The sequence below is a fragment of the Hydractinia symbiolongicarpus genome, chromosome 14 (genome assembly GCF_029227915.1).
Source record: "Hydractinia symbiolongicarpus strain clone_291-10 chromosome 14, HSymV2.1, whole genome shotgun sequence".
Lineage (NCBI taxonomy): Eukaryota > Metazoa > Cnidaria > Hydrozoa > Anthoathecata > Hydractiniidae > Hydractinia > Hydractinia symbiolongicarpus.
Window position 1 is genome coordinate 3,027,160 of NC_079888.1, and position 17,555 is coordinate 3,044,714.

A 17,555-nucleotide genomic window follows, 5' to 3' on the forward strand; every position below is an offset into this window, starting at 1 on the left:
TTGAAAAAATTACCTCTTTTTACAGATTCCGCAAAAACAACTTCAACAATAAAACGATAAAAGATTATTATCAGTAAAATTGCAAATATTTTTAGAACTCTATAAACAAAATTACTAAATTGGAGAAAATGTCATTTAACACGATGATACTTTGGGGATTTGTCCTCATGGGTGCACTTGCCGTTTATGGTACGAGCTTTCCAAACCGGGTAAGCAATGATTATTTTTGTAATAACTAATAGACCGTTTCCAAACGTGTTCCATTTGTTGCTCTTTTATTTCTTGTCAGTGTTTCACTATGCAGTCGATTTCATGTTTATTTCATGCCGACTACATGTCCATTGCATGTCGATTACATACTGATTATATGTTAAACAAATGTTAATTACATGTCCATTACATGTTGAGTACATGCTGATTGCACGTTTGCTACCTGTCGATTATATTTCTGTTACATGTTGATTACATGTCCGTGACAGAATATTTACATTTTTATTGCATGTTGATTACCTCTCAATTACATGTGGATTACATTTCGGTAACATGTTGATTACATGGCGATTACATGTTGGTTACCTCTTGTGTACATATCGAGTAAATGTTGTATACATATCAATTGCATGTTGTATAGATGTCGATTCAACTCTACGTCGATCATATTTTAATTATATGTCGATTACGTCTCAAATACATCTCTATTGCATCGATTACATGACAACTGGATGTCATAAATGTTGTTTACGTTGTTGCATTGTTATCACTTTTCAGAGGAATAGGATCTCTAAAAGTAAAAATGTTTCAAAGAGTGAACTCCAGGGCAGTAAAACAGCGATCCCAAGTTGAGTTAAAATTTATAAGGAGGCTTATCTCTATCAACTAATACCCGCATTTTGTATGTTTCTACGCAATGTCATAGTCTACTGGTGACACACAAATTAGCAAATGCGATATATTTTTAATGATTTTGCTGTGACGGCGAAGAAAAACAATACATTCGACCAAAAGCTGATGAGTAGTGTATATTTAATAAATAGAAGCACGAAGTTTTTTGAAATGTTAATACATAGAAACTCAGCAAATTATTGGAAGTTAATTTTTGTGAGAGATGCCTCCCCGAATATCTTTATAAGCGGCTTTGCCAAACACGCCAAAGTTGTGTATTTCTTGATATTTTTTGTTTAGGATTGTTTGCATAGAAGTTCAGGAATAGCAGTAAGACATTTTTTTCTCCATGATTTCTTATGTTACATGCAGAAATAATTTTTTATGACAGTCTTTCAAGCTGATAATTTTTATCTACCACGTTCCACCTAATAAAACATCAAAATAATTTCTTTGGGGTTAACATCTCACAGGATATAGTAATATGGTTTTTATTTCCGCTTTTAGTTCCAACGAGGTCCAAAAGGCCAGCGAGGACCTCGTGGGAGGATTGGTGATAAAGGAGATAGCGGTGAGGTTATTTCAATAAAAGGAGAACCAGGTGAAGATGGCAGTTGCATCAAATGCGCTAAGGTAAAAATAATTATCAAGATTGGGGCATTTGACTTCATAAACCAGAGCTAATAATGGTTTCTGTAGGGCTTAAGTTTAATCTTCGCAGTTTCAAACTTGAAAAAACAAGAAAGTATCAAAAGTATAATATTCGTCAAAGGAAAACAGAGAGAGAGAGAAACAAAAAATAGACGTATTACATACTGCAAACCGTTTTTGAGCATGATAAATTACATACTGCAAACCGTTTTTGAGCATGATAAAGACTATGGATTAATAACTGAAAAGACATAAAAGCATTTTATGTTTGAAATGGTATCACTCGAATGATAATATGGCTCCCAATTTTGATTTCTTTGATTTTATTTAGTGCTATTACCTTTATTGCCTTGTGTTTTTACTTTGATTTCCTTTCAATCCTTCCTGTTCAGGGCTTTGACCTTTGTTTTTTTGGGCACTTTTTAGATGTTGTTACTTTTCATGACAGTCTCCCTAAACCTGCATTTTAATGTTAAATAAACTAATTGTTTTGTTCCATGTACGTTTTTATATATGAGTTTTAAGGTCCGTGTAACTCTGTTATGAAAAGCTTGGTACTAAATATACAGTCATGTTTTTTTTTATGAATGTTCGTATTTATTAACGAGTTTGATTAAATAAACGACTCAATAAATAAATAAAAACAAAATCGACAAGTTTAAACCAGTTGTTAAACAAGGTAAATAATTCTAATATTCCCCATTTAGACTATACCGGGCCAGAAAGGCAGTGGCGGCCTACCTGGTACGAACGGATTATCTGCATTTCGAGGACCAAAAGGCGATGCAGGTTATACTGGAAGAAAAGGTGAACCTGGAGACATGGGTTTTCCTGGAATAAAAGGCAGAAAGGTTTGCTAAAAAGCTTGACCTAGTTAAATTCATTTTAAACCTTTTTATATATCATTAAATAAATATATTGGAACTTACAATTTTATCTGTTAATAATTGCAATTCATCAATGATTGAACTTTCTATTCAATGTTGTAGGGAGTGGCAGGTGTTACTGGTGTTCTGGGTCCGAGAGGTCCAACAGGAAGACGGGGTATATTTGGAAGCAACGGTGAGCGCGGTATTCCTGGCCTGCCAGGAGTTAAGGGCCAGCAAGGAGAAAGTGGTGGCAAAGCGGCATGCAAATCAGAGGTAAGTTAATTACTCCGGTTTTTGTAGTTATTTGAAAATATGGCACACTTTATTAACGCCAATATGTTTTTTTAACATTTTATTAATGAATTTGAAATCAACTTTCTGTGTATTACCTTGTCAAGTGTCTTCCAAATTTTTGTTGTTTTCCAAAGTAACGAAAATCAAAAGGCCTTAAGTAGACACTTTACTATCAAAGTTATATAAAACATGGCAGGACAGAACATTATCCAGCATTCTAGAGGGTGACATTTGGAAAATGCTTTTAACGTCGCGAAATTAGCTAATTACTGCTAAAAGCCTTGTTGTACTTACTTTTTGTACACATCTATAAAAGTGTAATATAAGCTATGTTTTCCTTGTTATAGAAAGTTAGCAAGTTAAAGCAGAGATACCTACAACTTTACCAAGAATATAAAAAGTTGGCACATATGCTTCTTAACAAGAATTAGATAAATACCCGAAGATGTTTTTTATTTCAGATTTGATAATTTCAAAGGGAGTGCTGTAAAGGGAGCCTATGGTGTTTTCGTATTGTTAAATTCTTTTTCTTGTGTTATTTTGTTTAGTATTTGAAACGAAGTCTTTGTTGATAAATAAACTTTAATCTAAATGAGTCTAATTCTTTTTGCGTTAGAGTTTCAGTCTATACTAACTTGTCCGTTTTTAATTAAGCTCTGCACAACACACATACACCCACGCAATTTTATACATACAAGAGTTGACTAGTTGTTGACATACAAGAGTTGACAGTGAAACAACATATTTGTAGTCGTTATAATCTGCACAACGATTTTGTATTTTCAAAAACTTTTAATATAAAATAATATAAAATTAATCTTTTAAAGGCAGTTTTCCTTGTCTAAAGAGAGATTTGCCCCTTTAAAGTCGATAATTAATTTGGCATTATACATTATGTAAACCGTGCGAAACCAGTATCAGCATGCTGAAGGAAGGCGGTGTGTTGACGGCTCTGAGTCGGCCAGGCGTGAATAAAAAGATTTTTTTACTGAGCGAAATCTTGCTACTTAAGTGCTACAGTTTTGAAGTAGCACAAACTTTAAAATAAACGAATAGAACCTAAGAAAAATTTAATTGTGAAGCTGTACTTAAAAGCCAGGTTTGGGCAATCAAAATCATGGCGGCGACCATAGAAAGGTTTGAGTAAGTATCACTGTGTAACTGACACTGATGCGATGATGAAAGTGATCTGGAACAATCTTTTACTGATGACAGCTTTATACATTCTTGTATTACATAGCTGTGAAAAATACTTTGTTGATAATGTTGATAGCTAGCTAGATCAATTTGCATGCTGGACTCATCATTTAAACACTGCTTAAAAAGCCTAGCTACACCCTGGAGGTAGCTAGTTATAATGTCTATGTAATGTAAGTAGCTGCAGTGTTTTAATTGTTTTTCTTTGTGTAAAGTCCTGCAAAGTAGCCATCCCTAAAATTCAGCTGTGCAAAAAGAATGTGTAAGTTTGGATTTGGGAAAGGGAGAGCACTCGCATTTTTCCAAACGTCCAATTGACGTTCGGCTAAACTTCAGAAAATGTACACCAAAAAATTTAATATAATATAAACTGCAACACAGTTACGCACTTACTCACTGAGTCCACTTTGAAATTCTCATTCTTTGTGTGTAGCTAGAAGTGCGTATTTGCGTTTGCATCTTTTATATGATAACCAAGATTTTTCTGCACAAAATCTACAGTTGCTCCTGGCGTTCTTCACGAAACCACCCACCGTCCGTTTAGCTTTGAAGCAACAAAGGCTTATGAGATCGTTCACAAAAAGTAATGTAGCTAGCATGCTCAAAGCGTATTAAAGTGTACAAGGGGAAGGAGGTCTTCAAAGGGCTTACATATCTATATACGTTATAAAAAATTATTGCATTTTTTTAGGTATATTTTCTGCAAAAAGTGCGTGGTTATTTCAACTTTAACACCTGCCACAGTTACCAATTGTAAAACGTGTTATAATTAATAGTCATTAAGTTGATTTTTCGGGGAGGGGTGATCTGTAACTCGCGAAAGGGGTAAGTCGAAAGCAAAGCATACAATGGAGTATAAGATTGACGATTTATAGTATGTACGAATTTTTGAATAGACCCATTATAGAGTTGTTGACAAATGATTTTTGTCTGTTTTACACACATGTGACTGGTTAATCTCTAAACTATAACTTCATTTTTGGATTGCTTGTTTGATCAATTATATATTTTTTTAGAGTCAAAAAAGGACAAACTTAATGGAGATCCTAACTGGAAATATAAAGGACGTACTTGAAATGATTAAAGGAAAAGTCCTTCTGATACGTTACAACCAGTAAACCAAAAGCTTTTTTGGCTTAAAGTTGCAGAAAAACTTGCCACCATTAACATGCATATATCTATAGATTTTGTTTTTGTAGATTTTATAGATTATGCCTTTAAATTTTTTAACCTATAAATTCGATTTAAAAATATTAAAGCTGCAGGTCTATAGTAGACCTGCAGCTTTAATATTTTTAAAGTAATCGTTAGTCTGATTTTTTTTATATTTTTATGTTGTATGATATATACTTTTACATTTTTTATGCGTGTGTCTGAAAAAAGTGTTATTTTGTCCTAAAATCTTATTTTTTGATTGGATTTTTTAATTCCTTTTTTAAATCAATATTTATAAAGTTTATTTTAAATACTTCACAGACTGCATTTTAAACATTTTGAAAGTATCAATTGTGCATGCAAAACAGTATAAATATAATCCAATTTATACTGAGGTAGAATGTAGCAAGAAATTCAGCCGTATATCACTGTATATAATACTGTGTAAAATAATTCTTTCAAAAACTTAACTGGAGATATTTTGTTATTCTTTCCGGATCCTAATAGTTATAGACTGTTTGCTGCTCTCGAAAAAATCCACTAGAAACAAAATCGAATGTGCATGTAACTTCCAGATTTAAACCTAGCATTGAAGGTTGCCGAGGTAAAATGTGCACACGTGATCAGATAAAACGCACTGAGTATCCTTTCATTGTGCACTTCGCGTGTTGGTGCAACCTCGACCCCAAGGTTTATAAAAAGAGAACCAGCCCTGGGGTCAAGGTTGGTGTTGGGGCTAATCATCGCTTTGGAAAATAAGGGGTGCATATGTATCAGCTTTGAAAGAACAACTGTCGTATCACGATAAACAAGGGCGGCAAGTAGTTGCAACTACATACTAGTAAATAGACTAGCTGTGAAATAAATCACCTTGTACATACCGCAAAATGCAATAAAATAGACGAAATTATGGGTAAAATATATTTTTTTCGAAACAGTTTAACAACAAATCAACAGTTGTTTGTTTCCTTGAAAAAAAATAATTTCATTTAAATTAAATAATTAAACTTTGCTCCGCTTAGCTAAACTTACCTTAAATATTAAATTCCTTGTTGTGTTTTGAGTCTGAAAGCACTTATTTTACTTTCACGAAGGTGCTCTAAAATATGGGTTAGAAGTTAGGAATATCCTAAGAACATGTACAACTTCGATTGTTTGTTCTAAATATAAAAAGAATTTTCCAATCTATAGCAATTTATTTTATAAAAGCTTTCATTTCATAGTCATGCTAATAACTTATTAGGAATAACTACTTTAACGTCAATATCCTATATTCAATTATGAAGCCATTACAGTGCACCTAAAACTTTGAGGCTAAATAACTTGGAAGCGAGTTGGTGACGTCAATGATTTTTCACCGCGTGGGTAACTAGGGACCACCAAGGACCAATTTGGGTAAGTTTCCCAAACCTGGGTCCCCAAATCCATTTTAGAATGGACGGGTTGATGACGTCATCATAAAACCTCTAAACTGTAATATCTCTGCAACCGTTTGTCAAAAGTACATGATCCTATACATTTTCTTGATCAGCGTTTCAAGATACGAGGAAGGCAACAGGTATACAAATTTCCAAAAAAAAAAATTTTTTTTTTTTTAGGGACTTTGCTGACGTCAGCAAAATTTTTAAACCCTTATATCTCATTAACCATTCATCAAAAGCACGTGATTACATACATTTTCTTGAACAGCGCTTTAAGCTCTACACAATAGAGGCAGCGTAAAAACCAGGTTCTAATTTATTTATTGTGGATGGGTTGCTGACGTCATCAAAATTCAAATAACGCTTCTTTTTCATTTTTATCCTGCCTCAGTGGATATTTCCACGGGCTTTATTGACTAGTATATTTATAATAAACACATTTTGGCTCAACCCAGTGTACTCAGTAATCACAAATTGTTTTATGTTAATTATAATACTTCCACGAATAATGTTACTGGCAATACTTAAAGAAATGCTACTTTTTCACAGAACAATTTGTGAGTTTAAGAAACAACAATAAACTTCTTTAGCTGCAACAGTAACATTCTTACAGTCCATAATTTCAAAAAATTAAGCCTCAAGAGTACTTATAAGTAAGCATGCTTTCACTTTGGGTGATTACATTGTTCTTATTACGATTTGTTGAATATATATCATGGAGACAAGTCTTCAGCCTAATACAACCAACCCAACATGGTAAGGATGGCCAAGTCATAATGTAATTTACAGATGTTTGAGAAAATAAAAGACAACCAATAACAAAGATTAAACTGTATATATGTCAACAGCACTGGATAAAGCTCCAACTAGCTAGTAGTAACCAATGCAGGTGTAGCTAAATAAAAAATCCAAATCAATCAACCTTAGCTAGCTGAACACTAGAAAGAATTATAAACCAGCAACTTTAATAAGCCCAATGGGTATAAATTAAATGCCATTTTCTATTTTTTTTTTCACCAAAAGTTCATAATTTGCCAATTTGACAAATTAATTTGAGAAATAATAAAAATAAAATTATCTTTAAACTAACCTCGTTTTCATGTTAGTATGTCTACTCCGGTTGTACATTTTGCGGGATGGAAATGGATATCGAAATAGGTCTTTTTCTGCAAGTGAGCAAAAATATATATTATGTATTAAGTTTGTTTAAATAACCTTGAGAATAGATTTCTAAAATGTTAAAGATGTTCTGTACATAAAATGCATTTCATGATGTTAAAAGCTGTTATAAGTATTAAATTTTAATTTTAAACTTAAAAAATTATACGTTCTCAGTACATGATCTTTTAGAAGGGAGCACGCTGAGCCTTACTGTGGTTACTTGGTTACTCTTCATTCCACTTGGTATTGATGTCTTCTTTACAACCGGCAAGATAACTTTTTTTTTTAAAAAAAATGGTTGTTCGAAGCAAGAAGAAGACCCTAAATGATTTCCTTTCATATTCCAACACTAATTTCTACCAAAAGAAACGAACAGCAAATGTGTTTATAATTCATGATGTTCACTGAAAATAAGAAAAATTGTAAACATTAACAACTATACCACGCTTGAGTGAGATTTGTTTTAACAAGATACCAGGCTTATACCCAGCGCTTTTTAGGTTTTGCGCATCTATACGAAGGTTAAGGAAAGTGATAACCCTGGGAGATTTCACAAATTTGATTTTAGTTTGAAAAATGAAGTTCTGAGAATTCGCTATGGAAATCGTTAGTAAAAAAAAAACTTCGTCGTAATAACAAAATCCGGCGCTGCAATATCGAACCTTTCGGTGAACAAATAAAGGAATGCATTAGCCGTCATATTACAAATTCTATTTGAATTTTATTTAAATTCCATCTGAGAAATCGTCAAATGTCGTTAAAGAAATCTGCAGTTCGATAACGTAAGAGGGTGGAAATAGAAGAAGAAGACACATGTCTTTTTCAAGAGCATAAATTGACTGTAAACTTTACTTTCGACTGAAAAGGCTTGTTAATAATTCTTCTCCATGACCAATCTTAAAATTAGTTAGGACAAAGTGTCAGTCCACGCACAGTCAGTAGTGGTCCTGTGGAATTATAGGACCATCATCAACTAGTTTTTTTCAAAGAACTTTCTCCATATAAACATATTTAAGAGCGTACATTCAGCCTTGTTTGTTTCAAGGTCACAAAGGAAAAATTCTTTTTGAACAATTACTTTTTGTCTCATTTAGTTACTTCGTGTAAACTTTCACAATAAGATAACTTCAATACTATTCATATTTAACCGCAGATATGATTGTTCATTCTATTATTTATCAAAGAACACTAGAACATTTGAGGTTGAAAAATTTTAGGAAATTGTACATACAGCTTCAGCTAAAGCTTTATTAAATAAGAAGGAAAGCGTATGAAAGGTAGTTTCCATTGCAACAGAATGTTGCACGTAATTTTTTACAATTAATTTTAGGCCGTGCTGTACAATTTTGCACAATTATATTTAAGAAGGATATGGTCCACACGTTTGTATCGACAATGCTCTAATGTGCGAAAACAAAACAAAAAGTATTCAATTCTTTTTAAAATTAATTCAATAGGAACCTGCCACTAGTTTCTTCAAATTAAACTGATTTGATTCAAAAAACCTTCCAGGGAAGGAAGCCACAATATATTGTACGTTGCAATTACATCTGTACAATCGTGCGCCATTAATTGTGGCCAATGTATTGTAGAGAGATATAAAAGTCGTGTCATAATTTACGCAATGCGTCAATCAGGCAGCAAATAAATTTATTTCCGTAAGTGAATAAATAAATAAATATTAATAACATGATAAAAAGTTATCATTGTACGCGATTTCCTTTCTTTATTTGGTCAGAACTCATAATACCACCATTTACATACATTGGATATTCCAAGGAATACTTTTCGTGAAGACGCTTGGAGTTTGCAGTGAGATCAGATTCTTGTATACCAACACCAACAGCAACCCTTCGCTTCAACATAGCATCAAGATTATCTGCAATTTCTCTATTTGTGTCTGCAAAACCTGGTCGAAGATTCGCTGGTGCGCTATTCATACACTTTGCAACAGCAAGAACGCTGGTGACAGTGGCTCTGTTGCCTTTGCTAAACTCCACTCGATTTATCAACAAATCGCAATTTTCTTTATTTTTTTTGTTATCTAGTTCATATGCTGCTTTTTGTTTCTTATCCATTTTTCCATAGTCCACCCACTCTGTATCAATCGTGTGAATGACTTCATTAAATCGTCTTACGTTTTCTTGCCAAGTTTGCAGATCCTTTTCTCTTTTAGTTCGTTCATCAACGACTTCGTTAAACTCACCGCAGACTTTTGTTCGAATAAAGGTCCATGGAAGTACATGAGCTTTATTGTATTCACTCTCTCTTCCATCATCCATTGGTTTATTTACTGCAGTTCAAACATCAGCCAATGCTTGTATTGTTTTCACCTCAAAAGGAGGTCTTGGATGACATTCAGTAGTGATGTCCCCGTTAAGACCGGCACTGACCAGACTTCCAAGAGATATCCCCACCAAAATAGCTAAGGATGAGAAAGCCATGAATTCTCTACGATAGAAACAACTGTTCAAAATTTCTGTTCCCTTTTTCTCTTCACGCTAAAGTGTTAGAAATGCTTTCATTTGTTTCTTTTAATTACATTTCTGATGCATGCTTGAGCAGGGATGATTTTTCAGAAACCTAGGTACCATTCCTCACTTGCCATTAATAGCTAAAAACAAACAATTTAGCTCACTTTGTTTCCACTTCCCTATGTTAAATGTACAACAATTATTGACAACATGAAAAAAAGCTAACCAACCGACTAATTACTCACGCACTTGATTGCAGCAAATATAAACTAAATATTTTAATTTGTAGCAACAAGAAGAAGAGTCGAACAGTAGATTCATGAGCGGTTTCAAAGCAGGAAAGCACGCTGTAACACATTTTCCAACCTTTACACGTGGCTGTAGTATAAAATCTATGAGTTTGCCAAACCTCACATCACAGAATAGAGGTATTACTAAAAAGACTACCGGTACCCCGTCGAAAAATCCACGTAATCGCTCGTTCTTTGTCGCATTTCCTGTTTCCTAGCACAGCTATAAAATTGCGCAGAAACAGTCATCGCAACTGTAGAAAATTGTATTTGTGCACGTCTCGCACGAAGTCTTTTTTCTTCTTTAAATTAAATATTCACCGCAAGATAACTAGCTACAGTGACTGGATTTTCTTTGAAATTTTACTTCACAATGTCAAGCCTTCACGTTTTGAATGTGTGCAAGATGAAAATTTTATCAATTTTGATTTTGTAGGAATAATTATTTTGCTTTTTTTCCATCAACACGTGATTTAGTTAATTGGATTAAATCAAGTTTATATAACAGTTGTCTCTTTACTTACAAATTTATAAACAAGGGGAATCACATTCTTCCACTAAGAAATATATATAAAATATTCAGAGAATATATACACAAAATGTTATGTAATTTCTTCTGGTAGCTTAGTGTTGTTGACAAAGAGAGTGGTTCCCATGAAAAAAATGGTGTTTCCCCTTGATTTGAATATCTTCTAAATTAAACAACTCTATTTTAACTTTTTTTGTATTTGTTAAATGCATAATATATTATTATTATTATTATTATTATTATTCCGAATATTTATACAGGAGATAGCCACTTCAGTGTTTGAGACACTGTTATTAATGTGGGTCCTGTGTTTGAAATGTATAATTTAAGTATACACCGGCCTTACCTACCCAATTTCCCTCACATGGCATAGGTTGACCCGTAACTGTGGTAAAGACACTTGCTAAACATGCCCGCGCTGTGGACGGAACCACTTACGTTGTGATTACAAAGCGAACTCCATAACCGCAAGGCCACGCGCCATATTAATTCCAGTAGAAAACGACTTTCTGAGCCTATTTTGATGTCAAAACAATTCCCAGACCTTAACTTTTGATTTTTACCATTAAGTTTGCTCAGTATAATGTTTTAGCATATACTTCATTTAAGCATAAAATTTAACAAGATTTTATCTTTAAAAAATATTTATTAAACTTTTGTTTCCAAGAGTACGCCATATTTATTTACGACTAATAACCAATCAAAGCGCGATGTTGACTGTTTGTTATAAGCCAATGAGCGCGTCGTATTTTAAATGGCGAATAATTGTGCGCAAGAACTGACAAACTTACCATAACAAAAGGCAGATCGCATAGGAGACGAGCCTATTAAAGTTTCTCCTTCCCTATATCTATCCCCCTAGGATGAATTAATTGTTGTAACGGGCACTTTCATGACAAATTTAAAAGGCCCCAACAAGGCCAAATTACTTCTAAACACTATAATTGCTCAAATACTAAGACTCTAGCTTTTCACCAAGCTCGTCTTGGTGTCAAAATGAGCATATTTGTTTTTAAGTTTGCTACATTTGATATTTAACTAGTTTTCTTTATAATGTGTAAGCTTAACACCCCGAAACATAAATCACAAAACCACAAAAATAAACGCAAATGCGGAAAAAAAACTGTAAGCCATCATGATCTTAGAGGGTTACAAAGGGCGTACAAATTAAAAGTTAAAACATACAAGGATCATTCAGGCGCAAAATGAAAATTATTGTATACGTTGCAATTAATAAAAGCAGAAAAACGTTATAAAAGATTTCTTTGAGCCGATATTTTTAACGCTAAAGCAATTTCCTTACATTTAAATTTACAAAATTTTCACACGCATTTAATTTTCGTGCAGAACTGCTGTGTTTAGTTGCGCGAAAGTCTGACGTGCACGAAACATTTTCTCTACAAAATGCCCTAATATTAGATTTCGCAAAACTGGGAAAAACGAATAATGAGAATAATGAGAATATTGAAGATGTTATTGAAAACGAAAGTGTCAGCTTACTTAAGTCTATGGTTAAAGAAGCTTTTATGAACAGCAAACAGGCAAAATGATTTAATTAAGACATTATAAACTCTTATTTTTATAAGATTTGTGATACTTAGTGTACATACAGTTTTTGTTTATATTAATTGGACCCGTATTTTGTCCTTTCTTTGGCAGAATGGTAAATCTGTAGTAACTCTACGTATACACGAAATACAATATATAATAGGCGGGGCTCCGTGGGTTTATCTATGAGATACAAACTAGTCTGTATATATTACGGGCTACAAACTAGTCTGTATATATTACCCATAGGAAATATGCGAATGTAAACGTAAGTTTTCTTTGGTAAATTGGTCCGGTGAAGTTAATTTAATTAATTTGTACACTCTTCAGTATTATAAAAATCGCACATATGTAGTTAGCGGGGTCAAAAGAGTCTAAATAAACAGCCAGAGTTACCAGCGTGGGAATTAAAGGAAGCATTTAAAACAAGATACGGTCGTTTACATAATTTGCATAATAAATTAGATTATTCGAATGCTTTTTAACCAATCAGATTCTGTGTTGGATGATTATCATCGTTTCTCGCACGGACGACTGCTGTTGTTATCGACCTGTGTTACTTCACTTCGACTATTTATTCAGCAAATGCGGGTTTGTTATCAATAACAATATTTCAACTAAAGGATGGCGTACCAATTTGATCGTGAAATCATGGTAAGGTATTTTTTTATGTCTCGCAATAATAGTTAGTGTGCTTTGTTTGAAGCACATTGTTAAAGCGCTATATACACGAATCTTCATAAGAAATAATTTTAAACGATTTATATACAAAACAAATCATTCCTCCAAATTATTACAATTTTTATGACTAAAGATTAGAATAATTTTTACTTTCTTACACTTGATATACCTCGAATATTAAACCTCCTCGTCAATGATAGTGGGTTATGTTATACCTAGCGCGAGCCAGTCTGTCATTTAGAAATCTCGGTTAATTTTTAAATTTGGATCAAATTTTTTTTTGTAGAAATGTTCCAAAAATCTAGGCCAGACTCAGGAATAGAAAGCGAAATGTATTGTACATGTAATGTAACCACAGACATGTTTTTTTGCATTAGCAACAATAAGGCATGAATCAATTTGGCATAACTGAACTAGCTCAGTTTGCCGACTACCAATCACAAAACGTTTGGAACTGTAGTATCTTTAAAATTCTCATTGTGATTTAGGTACTAACAAAGGAAGAACCAACAAGCCGAGAACGAACGCTGTATCGGGTGACTATCGGAATGCTTGTTTTGATAAGCATATTGCTTCCTACTTTACTCGTTTTCACAAAACAAGGAACTGAAGCATCACACGAGTCACATGTGCACAGTTTTTTTCAAATTTCTGACACACATCTCGACTTGTTCTACGATCCAACAATAGCGGCCAAAAATGGAGAAAAAGATGGTTTTTGTCGATCAATTTCGATAAAGGGTAGTTCAGCCAATCCTAAGGCCAAATCTGTGGCGAAGTACGGTCGCGATAAATGTGATCTTCCTCGTATAACAATTGAAGAAGCTGTATTAAAAATGAAGAACGTATACAATCAGATGGACGATAAAGCGGAATTTGTGTTAATGACAGGTAATTTTAGTTTTCATACAATTTGATTTTCTTATGAACGGATTTTAAATATCTTGTGGCATTAAGTCGTTTCAAATATTTTCCCTCCCTATAAGAAAAAAACGCAAAATATATGTTTTTTTATATTTAGGTGATCAATCTGCGCATGATTATGCAGACTTCAACACTCCCGATTCACCAACGAGAACTATCATGCAATCACTAAGTAACAGCTCAATGATTATTGGAAATGCTTTTCCAGATATCCCAGTGTACTTCGCATTCGGTAAGTTATCACCCACCCACCCACCCACTGGGTCGCAAGTTCCGGTGGTTTCAGTATAGTTTAGTATTGTTTTTCAGGTAATAACGACGAACCCAAGCACAATCTTCCCGTGACGGAAAATGTGGCAGCCTTTTATTCAAAAGTGAGAGCTGTATGGGAACCATTTATCACGCGCAGAAGTAATAACGCTGAATTTGTGAAAAAATTTCGTGCTACATTTGATCAAGGAGGATATTATTCTGTCGATATTAACAGTAAGAGTAACGCAAAACACTATATTTTAAGTGAATTTCAGTTGAAATAAATGTCCTTGGACATAAGTATTACAGAAAACTGAAAATAACACAAACAAAATTACACAAACGAAAACTAAAATCAATTTTTAACACATTCACAAATTGTCTTAACCGGGAATTTATCTCGCCTTTAAAGAACGTACCTTTCGGAAAGAACTTTTGCGCCGGTTTATTTTTGCAAACCGACAGAGCACAATTTTATATGTCCTGTCCGCTCAAAATCTATAACGATAACGCATATGTCTTATATTGGCGGGTAAATTTTAAGAAAATTCGAAACTAAATTTCAGATGGTAAAACTGTTCACCGTATAAGTATTAAAGGATCCACGAATAGTATTCTTTGACAAATCTATTCTTCTGTATTAAATTTCAGATGGTAAAACTGTTTTAATTATCCTGCACACAATGTATTGGTCTTACAAAGCAATTCGACAAGATGCTAAAGTAACAAAGATAGGTGATGAGCAAATGAACTGGTTCATTCAGCAACTTAAAACAGCAAAAGAAGATGGAAAGAAAGTTATTGTTGCTGGTCACATCCCACCAGGGTTAGTTCATAAACAATTGTTATTTCTTGCATTCAAACAACTGAATTCAATAGATGCAAGGCATATCAATAATTTTGCGGTTTGTTCTGCGGAAAGGTGTCCTCACCCCAAAAGCAAAACAAAAGAAGTAATGCTTTTTCGCTTATTTAGTGTTGACAAATTCGTTGGAAAACCAGCTTTCATTAGTAATTACTCAAGTATCTATCTGCAGCAAACTACAAAGGATTACAAAGATATTATCACAGGTGTTTTAGTTTATTTTAAGTGGGAATTGTTTTTATAATCTAGAATATGAATGCTAGATGAAACCATATCAGCATTAACTACTAACAAATATATTTATTTTAGCTCAACTGTACGGTCACACTCACTCTGATCAATGGTATATACAAACTGTTACAGATACATTCCCGAAAACAGAAGGTGCTTCTAGCTTCATGTTGACGATGCCTGGTCTCACACCCGTGTACTCTGAGAATCCTTCTTTTCGCTTAATTGAGTATGACAGTAAGAAACAACGTCTTGTGGACTTTAAGCAATTTTACATGGACTTATCACTTTCTAACGGTAATTATTCATTATTCTCAGGATTTAGTGGTCTCGCACTTTGCAAATTTGACTTGCTTTGCTCAACTGTAGCACACGCTTTATTAACATCATTCCGAAATAAGAAAGAGAAAACAACTTATTACTGAAAACCTTATTTTAGCTTTACAAAAGCCTATTTGGGATGTGGATTATAGCTTAAGTGAAGAATACAACATGAAAGACGGCCTCACAGCTTCAGTAGTTGAAAGTGTGTTACGCAAGCTGTTGGATCCTGAAGATCACGGCGTCACCGTGTCAAAATATTTCCGACACTATCGGTCACGTTTCGACGGCGATATGAAGCTACGTTATATGGAGTATTGTGGTGGAATTTACCAAACTGAAGCTTCGTTTAAAGAATGTATGAAGTATTATAATAATGGGAGCCTTTAAGAAGTTTTATTGCTGCTAAGAAAATCCTTTAATACTAATTTTCTTTTCTTTTTTTATGGTTTGAGAGTCAATTAGCTTCTTATTAGCAACAACCTGGTTGCATGAGGTTGACAGACACCAATTAGAATGCGAATTGTACACTGGCCTACATCAACAGGGTAAAAAGTATTGTTTTGTGACAATGGAGGCGCCTAATCAAGTGGATATTAAGGTTTAATTTTCAGCTTTATTTCAGCTGAGTTAGCAAATGTGAAATGTGAAAATAGGTTCTATAGATTTTGGTATAACCACAGTGCACTTAATGTGTTCGCTGATTTCAATTTTTGAGCTGCGGGTACCTGATGTATTCGTTTCGTGTTCACACTAAGATGCATCGTTAGCTCATTTGTAGCCGTATCTAATGCGAGAAAAAAAGAAAAAGAAGGATAGAGTCTTATTTTTACTACTTCGAAGAAGACGACGTAGCCTGAAAAGAATTAAAAAAATTAAGATAAAAGAAACAACTTTGTGTTAAAGAAGCAGAGAAAATCTTTCACCCTGAACGCCAACACTTACTTTTCTCCTTGTTTTTTTAATTTGTCAGTCATTTTAGTTTTGAAATGACCCTTGACAACGAAACATACTATTATTTTTTAAAACATAAATCGCTTAGTATACTTGAGTGGTCATAAAAGACTACTAAAAAAGGTTTGGTTAAAACAATGGATTTGCCATCACCTCCCTATACTAATTTCTATCAGACAATATGAACAGCAAATGTGTTCATTTTTATACAGTAGACTCCCGGTTATTCAAACCTACAGTTATTCGAAATTCTCAGTTATTCGAAGCAATTTTCATTCCCCTTGAATTTTCTAACTCGTTTTAGAGTAAATCTCTCTCAGTTATTCAAACTTCAGTTATTCGAAAATTCGTTTATTCGAAGTGATTTTCTAACTCCCTTGGCTCAATATTCTCTCAGTTATTCAAAATTCTTGACAATAGCTGGAGTAAAAGTGAGAATTTTCAACTTCAAACACTTTTTATAAAAGAAAAATAGTCTTTATTCCTAAAAACTATGTACAAAGCAATGATATGTATTGAAACACTCGTTGCGTTAAAAACTGTAGAGTAGAAACTTGATATGACTTTTTTTTATTCAAATCCCTCCAAAAAATCCGTCAGAGTGAAAATTGGACCAAAATAAGTTATATTATTTCAGTTATTCGAAATTTTGGTTATTCGAAGTAAATTCCTATCTCCCATGGAGCTTCGAATAACCGGGAGTCTACTGTATGTTATGATTCACATTCATTTCATGGTTAAAAATTTGCAATTATATATGAAAACTAGCGGAATTCTCGTGGAAATATCCACCCCCCTTGAATCAATGTAAGGGATACCAAACAAAAACATACAACGCAGTATTTTCAATTTTGTA

At 33.5% G+C, this 17,555-nt stretch overlaps 2 protein-coding genes and 1 long non-coding RNA gene across 3 annotated transcripts; 2 read left to right on the top strand and 1 right to left on the bottom strand.

The window, feature by feature from the left end:
* Positions 1–69: 69 nt before the first annotated feature.
* LOC130625419 (complement C1q and tumor necrosis factor-related protein 9-like) lies at positions 70–3,522 on the top strand. Its single transcript, XM_057440513.1, has 6 exons — positions 70–209; positions 1,183–1,212; positions 1,390–1,515; positions 2,241–2,384; positions 2,523–2,675; positions 3,044–3,522. Exons 1-6 carry the CDS (start codon positions 129–131, stop codon positions 3,125–3,127), a joined length of 618 nt encoding a protein of 205 aa, XP_057296496.1. The 5' UTR covers positions 70–128; the 3' UTR covers positions 3,128–3,522.
* Positions 645–7,621, bottom strand: LOC130625422 (uncharacterized). The gene is made up of 3 exons (XR_008981705.1): positions 7,560–7,621; positions 6,081–6,208; positions 645–781 (listed from the first exon to the last, which is right to left on the bottom strand). It is a non-coding gene; the product is annotated as an uncharacterized LOC130625422 (long non-coding RNA).
* Positions 7,622–13,019: 5,398 nt separating this feature from the next.
* Positions 13,020–16,173, top strand: LOC130625504 (sphingomyelinase phosphodiesterase C-like). Its single transcript, XM_057440610.1, has 7 exons — positions 13,020–13,125; positions 13,641–14,043; positions 14,174–14,308; positions 14,386–14,562; positions 14,980–15,399; positions 15,503–15,721; positions 15,864–16,173. The coding sequence occupies exons 1-7, from the start codon at positions 13,096–13,098 to the stop codon at positions 16,133–16,135; spliced, it is 1,656 nt and encodes a 551-aa protein (XP_057296593.1). The 5' UTR covers positions 13,020–13,095; the 3' UTR covers positions 16,136–16,173.
* The last annotated feature ends 1,382 nt before the right edge of the window (positions 16,174–17,555 follow it).

Coding starts and splice junctions, on each gene's coding strand:
- LOC130625419 (XM_057440513.1), top strand. CDS start 129: ATGTCATTTAACACGATGATACTTTGGGGATTTGTCCTCATGGGTGCA. Junction 1,516..2,240: donor GTTGCATCAAATGCGCTAAG/GTAAAAATAATT, acceptor TTCCCCATTTAG/ACTATACCGGGCCAGAAAGG. Junction 2,385..2,522: donor CTGGAATAAAAGGCAGAAAG/GTTTGCTAAAAA, acceptor TCAATGTTGTAG/GGAGTGGCAGGTGTTACTGG.
- LOC130625504 (XM_057440610.1), top strand. CDS start 13,096: ATGGCGTACCAATTTGATCGTGAAATCATG. Junction 13,126..13,640: donor AATTTGATCGTGAAATCATG/GTAAGGTATTTT, acceptor ATTGTGATTTAG/GTACTAACAAAGGAAGAACC. Junction 14,309..14,385: donor CCCAGTGTACTTCGCATTCG/GTAAGTTATCAC, acceptor ATTGTTTTTCAG/GTAATAACGACGAACCCAAG.